At 40.6% G+C, this 7,117-nt stretch overlaps 1 protein-coding gene across 1 annotated transcript in view; it reads left to right on the top strand.

Moving 5' to 3' along the window:
- Positions 1–2,953: 2,953 nt before the first annotated feature.
- Positions 2,954–7,117, top strand: part of LOC306764647 (C-Maf-inducing protein-like) — a gene marked incomplete at its 5' end in the record, with an annotated part of 21,765 nt that continues 17,601 nt past the window's right edge. Inside the window, one exon of the mRNA XM_079251843.1 lies at positions 2,954–2,959. Within this exon, the coding sequence (XP_079107969.1) occupies positions 2,954–2,959 (6 nt within the window). The remainder of the gene's footprint in view (positions 2,960–7,117) is intronic.

Here is a 7,117-nt window from a genome sequence, read left to right as displayed (position 1 = left end):
GGAAGGTAAATAATGTAGTTTTCTGTTGGGAAGGTAAATAATGTAGTTCTCTGTTGGGAAGGTAAATAATGTAGTTTTCTGTTGGGAAGGTAAATAATGTAGTTTTCTGTTGGGAAGGTAAATAATGTAGTTCTCTGTTGGGAAGGTAAATAATGTAGTTCTCTGTTGGGAAGGTAAATAATGTAGTTTTCTGTTGGGAAGGTAAATAATGTAGTTTTCTGTTGGGAAGGTAAATAATGTAGTTCTCTGTTGGGAAGGTAAATAATGTAGTTCTCTGTTGGGAAGGTAAATAATGTAGTTTTCTGTTGGGAAGGTAAATAATGTAGTTTTCTGTTGGGAAGGTAAATAATGTAGTTTTCTGTTGGGAAGGTAAATAATGTAGTTCTCTGTTGGGAAGGTAAATAATGTAGTTCTCTGTTGGGAAGGTAAATAATGTAGTTTTCTGTTGGGAAGGTAAATAATGTAGTTTTCTGTTGGGAAGGTAAATAATGTAGTTTTCTGTTGGGAAGGTAAATAATGTAGTTCTCTGTTGGGAAGGTAAATAATGTAGTTTTCTGTTGGGAAGGTAAATAATGTAGTTTTCTGTTGGGAAGGTAAATAATGTAGTTTTCTGTTGGGAAGGTAAATAATGTAGTTCTCTGTTGGGAAGGTAAATAATGTAGTTCTCTGTTGGGAAGGTAAATAATGTAGTTTTCTGTTGGGAAGGTAAATAATGTAGTTTTCTGTTGGGAAGGTAAATAATGTAGTTCTCTGTTGGGAAGGTAAATAATGTAGTTTTCTGTTGGGAAGGTAAATAATGTAGTTTTCTGTTGGGAAGGTAAATAATGTAGTTTTCTGTTGGGAAGGTAAATAATGTAGTTTTCTGTTGGGAAGGTAAATAATGTAGTTCTCTGTTGGGAAGGTAAATAATGTAGTTCTCTGTTGGGAAGGTAAATAATGTAGTTTTCTGTTGGGAAGGTAAATAATGTAGTTTTCTGTTGGGAAGGTAAATAATGTAGTTTTCTGTTGGGAAGGTAAATAATGTAGTTCTCTGTTGGGAAGGTTAAAGTTAAAATGAGAAGTAAAAGCCTCGCTCTTCAAGCTGTCAGCTTTATTTTTATTTAATTTTATTTGAACCTGATTAAATTTGTTTCCTCTTTGCTCCTGGGAGACTTTGAGGTTTCAGTGGAAGAACCTGGACTCGCTGTTTACCTGGCAGGCGCGTGAACATGCCCCGCTCCGCGCGCACCCGGCTCGTGCCCTGGATCCAGAGCCTGGTCCTGAACTACGGCGACCACGAGGAGGAGGATGGAGGCAGCCGCGGGCGGCTGAAGGCTCATGTCATCGGGGTGGGTCACATGTCTCAGTCCCAGGCTCGTGGGTCCGACGACCCGCCGGGGCTGCTCTTCCTGTCCGACGGGCAGCTCCAGATTCCGGCCGTACTCACCCCATCCGCCTGGGAGCATCTCCAGGAGCAGGAGGACCGTGAATGCCTCACCAGCCTGGTAAACGCCACAGTGTTCCTTCAGGACTATCAGCTGAAGTTCCACATGTCCCCGGAGCAGACTAAATGCAGGTTCTTCTTGTCGGTGGGAGAGCTGGCTACCACCGCAGCAGGTCCGGTTAAAGACAACACCCCCTGCTGCACCACCCTCCCATCCGTCAGGATGAAGATCTGCGGGACGTGGAGGTCTCTGCTGGGTCTGGAGGACTCCCAGAGGAGCCAGTGTGGGCTGGATCTGTCTGAGCTGCTGGGCGAGTGGCAGCACGACTGTCTGAGAGACATCCTGGAGGACGTCAGGGAGAGGCTGAAGCCAGCAAGCTGCCGTCCTGGGAGCCCACAACCCTCCACCTCTGCTCACAGCTGCTCCTCTACCGGCTCCCTCACAGGCTGGGATCTGGACCGGGTCCAGTATAAGGGAGAGAGGAGCTTCCGTGTCCCAGTGAAGTGTCTTTGTATCCCAGAGGAGGAATCCCAGCAGCTTTCAGGAAACGAGACACAGATAGACAGAGGGATAGAGTCCACACATCCTGAGCCATCTGCTGATGGTCCACACAGCCAATCAGCTGCTCCGGAGACGGGGTGGGATGAAGATGAGGGCTCACCTTTTCAGGTGGAGGACATCATGATCACAGGAACGACAGACAGGCTTCTGGTCAACCCGTGGGACATTTTCCCCCCTCCGTCTGTCTCCTGCTCCTCTGATTCATCCCAGGAAGCCTCACCTCCCCATGACCTCGCTGCCGCATCAAGAACTGACTCTGTAACAATGGCAACCAGCACTCAACTGCCTTCTCGGAGCTCAAAAGACTCCAGCTGTATCCCACCATACCAGAAACAGCCGAGTGACCTCCTACCAACGTCTTCTTTCCCAGTTAGCCCCCCAGAAGCGCTTGCCTTGGACAGACATCAGACCCTGGTGCCACAAGTGGACTGTGCTCAGGACCACTACAGGAAGCCCAAGAGGAAGCGATGCAAGGAGACACCAGAGGAGGATGAACTCTACAGGAGTCCTCCATCCTGGCTCTTTGACAGTCAAATAGGACCTTCCTGTGTGGAAGGCAGCAGCAGTCCCTCATGGACTGGGACAAGTACTGTCCCGGGAACGATCCCGAACACTCACAGCGACGGCCGGCCATTTACCTACACATACCGGGTGTCTGGACAGAACCTGCAGGACTTCAGCGGGTTCAAAGTCTCTGCATCGCAGCTGCAGTGGGCCGTCCGGTACCTGGTTGCTACGGAGACAACAGACTGCCCACAGGATGTCATCTGACTGGACCAGGTTCAGGTGTCTAAACTGGGTTCAGCTGACTGGACCAAGACCAGGTGCCTGGACTGATCGGGGGTTCTGGACCAGAACAGCTTCAGAAACTTTTTCATCAATAACCTGATTAAAGGAGAATTTCTGATCGTCCTGTTTGCAGTTTATAACTTCTGCTGAAAAATGTTTGTTGTATTTCACATCTCAGGATGCATGTAAGAGGTTTTATTCTCACACGATGATGTTAAATGTTCCACATCATGCCAAATGTTCTACATGGTGCTAAACGTTCCATATGATGCTAAACGTTCCACATGATGCTAAAAGTTCCACAGGATGCTAAACATTCCTCATGATGCTAAACGTTCCACATGATGCAAAACATTCCTCATGATGCTAAACATTCCACATGATGCTAAACATTCCACATGATGCTAAACATTCCACATGATGCTAAACGTTCCACATGATGCTAAACGTTCCACATGATGCTAAACGTTCCACATGATGCTAAACGTTCCACATGATGCAAAACATTCCTCATGATGCTAAACATTCCACATGATGCTAAACGTTCCACATGATGCAAAACATTCCTCATGATGCTAAACATTCCACATGATGCTAAACATTCCACATGATGCTAAACGTTCCACATGATGCTAAACATTCCACATGATGCTAAACATTCCACATGATGCTAAACGTTCCACATGATGCTAAACATTCCTCATGATGCTAAACATTCCACATGATGCTAAACATTCCACATGATGCTAAACGTTCCACATGATGCAAAACATTCCTCATGATGCTAAACATTCCACATGATGCTAAACATTCCACATGATGCTAAACGTTCCACATGATGCTAAACATTCCTCATGATGCTAAACATTCCACATGATGCTAAACGTTCCACATGATGCAAAACATTCCTCATGATGCTAAACATTCCACATGATGCTAAACATTCCACATGATGCTAAACATTCCACATGATGCTAAACATTCCACATGATGCTAAACGTTCCACATGATGCTAAACGTTCCACATGATGCTAAACGTTCCACATGATGCAAAACATTCCTCATGATGCTAAACATTCCACATGATGCTAAACGTTCCTCATGATGCTAAACGTTCCTCATGATGCTAAACATTCCTCATCATGCTAAACGTTCCACATGATGCTAAAAGTTGCACAGGATGCTAAACATTCCTCATGATGCTAAACGTTCCACATGATGCAAAACATTCCTCATGATGCTAAACATTCCACATGATGCTAAACATTCCACATGATGCTAAACATTCCACATGATGCTAAACATTCCACATGATGCTAAACATTCCACATGATGCTAAACATTCCACATGATGCTAAACGTTCCTCATGATGCTAAGCATTCCTCATGATGCTAAACATTCCACATGATGCTAAACATTCCACATGATGCTAAACATTCCACATGATGCTAAACATTCCACATGATGCTAAACATTCCACATGATGCTAAACGTTCCTCATGATGCTAAGCATTCCACATGATGCTAAACATTCCACATGATGCTAAACATTCCACATGATGCTAAACATTCCACATGATGCTAAACGTTCCTCATGATGCTAAATGTTGTACACAATGGTAAACGTTCCACATATGCTGCACTTCCATGCTATATTTGTTCAGAGGTAATAAAGCAGTTCTGCAGCAGATTCCTGTTGTCACATGCATTAGGTTGTGCTTTAACAGGGAACTTCAGAAAACGTTCCTAATGTTTCTCCTGCTCCTTCCATATTCCAGTTTTTCACTCTGCCTGCAAGTAAGGAATTATAACCAGAAAATATTGTACTAGTTTAGTGGATGAGACTGTTTATTGTCTCAGAGGTTTAAACAAACATTCAAACATGGTTATGAACCAGTCGCGAATCAGAACCAGAAACTGTTCCACTTCTTTAATAACAACATTTTGTTTATAAAAGGAAAAATTCAAAACACAGTACACCTTAGTCCTGAATTTTACAGTTTAGATTTCCTCTGTCCCTTCCTACCAACCCACCCTGATTCCCTAAAGAAAAAGGAGAAAAAAGGAAAAAAATTAATACATGAATAAATAAAAAATTTTACACAAGTATATGTACACACACATACATGTAGAGAACAAAACAATCACAAAAAACATTAATATTAAGAATACAAAGATGCAAGCCAAGACCTACTCATGAGCATAAAAAATAAAAACAGTAACAGTAGCAAGAAAGTCTTCAGCAATTATAATGCGTACTTAAACTTTCCACATCCAAAGGATTAAAGGTAACTAAAGTTCATTAAAGAGATGGGCGTGATCATATTTCCCTAAAGTTTGTTTTTCTAGAGGCAAAAAAGCTCATCAGGAGTTTAAAAGGAGGGGAGTACTTATTCCTCCAAAATAAAAGTATTCATTTCTTTGCAAAACAGGTAATCAAAATTAGTATTCCACATTTTTTGTGGTCTAACTGAACATTATATGTATCATTTAGTAAAAATAAACTACTTAAATTTTAGGACCATGACTGAGTAAAGGAACGAACAGAGTCACAGTCCCAAACATGCATAAATGCCCCCCCCCCCCCCCCCCCCCCCCCCTTTTTTTTTACATCTTTGATGAGATGAGATATTTTCTGATATTTTATGCATTTTTGATGGAGTTAGGTAGGTTTTATAGATGAATTAAAAATGTGCCTCTTTCATTTTATTACTTATGAAGAGGAAATGAATTCTTTCACAAACTTAACCAAGTACTATCATCTACAAGTCTACCTATGTCCTTCTCCCAGACCCTCTTTAGTGGTTGAAAAGAAGATTGTCCTTCTATCATCAGGATATTATATCGTTTGCTAATTTTTCCTTTTATAGTATCTAGTTTTAACAAAGTATCTCCAGTTCTGATACACCAAGCCATATTTTTTTTCCTCAGTAAGAGTCAGTCAGACTCTGAATTTGTAAATATTTAAAAATGATTTTAGCTGAATTATGATTTTAAATTAATAAATTATTTTAACTGCCCATTTGGATCAAACAATCTTTACATTTTAAAATGCCAGATTTGGTCGACTGCTGAGTGTCAACCTTTGTGATTTGAGCGTTTATTAGGCTTACTCAAGGTTTTTTATTGGACCAAATAAATCTTGATATACGTCTATTAACTGAGTTAAAATACTGCAACATCTGAAAAAGAAAATTAAATCTTGGAAGAACATTAATTTTAATTACGTTAAGTCTTTCAGCATTTATAAAATTGATTTTAAAAGATGTGTTTTAAATAATATGTCCTCTTAATGTAGCTTTTACTGGTTCCCAATGATATTGGGCTCTAAAGCGGGATCATTTTTTTCTGTCATGAAGTGTTTATCCACACACGCATGTTTGATTTAAATTCATTATCTTTAAGAAGAGGAGAATTAAATCTCTATCGCTTGGTAATAAGCCTTTTCTGTCCACTTTGGAGAGTCAAAAAATTCTGGAATGATCTGAAATGACAATTGGATTTATTCCACTCTTAGATAATGTGTACATACAATGAGAGTGGACAAAAAATAATCCAATCAAGAACAGGAATTATGGACTTTTGAAAAAGAAAGTATAATCTCCAGCATATAGATTTAACTCCCACCAGACATCACTAAGACTGCAGTCTGAAGTGCAGAAAGAACCTTGGCACACTTAGGATTAGATGTCTGAACTTGACTGGACTTGTCTCTTGAAGTCACGGTTATATTGAAATCTCCCCCCAAAACACCAAACCCTTTACAGTTTTCATTAAACAATCATATCTGATATAAACGATGGTACATCTGAATTATGAGCACACATTCATTAAAGTAATTGCGGTACCATCAATGGTACATGAAATCATGACAAACCTACTATTTGGGTCTGGAATTAGATTATAAAGGTCCGTCTCGGTTCAATAAAATACAAGTTCCACTGCTATGAGATGTATATGAGGAAAAATATACCTGACCAACCCAATCTGTTGTGTTCGCTGTCAGATAGGTCCGTCTCTTGTAAGAAGACATCTGCTCCATCATTCTTCAGAACTGAAAGTATTTTCATCCTTTTGACCCAGGCCTTTAACATTCCAAGAATATAGTCCTTTTTATCAGTGATAATTGTTTAGCAAACAAAGTAAACATTAAATACATAACGCAAAAAAAAATCCTTAACCCACCCAACTTGTGAAAGTCACAACAGAAAATATCTATTAGGCCAAAGGAAGCAAAGTTTACACACACACACACACACACACACAAAATATAAAAATGTACTTCTTCTGGAAGTGTCTGACAGTTTGGATCATCCTTCCTCAGTATAGTCCAATAAGTACT

The sequence above is a fragment of the Telmatherina bonti genome, assembly GCF_933228915.1.
Source record: "Telmatherina bonti genome assembly, chromosome: 2".
NCBI lineage: Eukaryota > Metazoa > Chordata > Actinopteri > Atheriniformes > Telmatherinidae > Telmatherina > Telmatherina bonti.
Note: the sequence above shows the minus strand (reverse complement) of the source record. Positions and strands in the feature narration are given on the sequence as shown.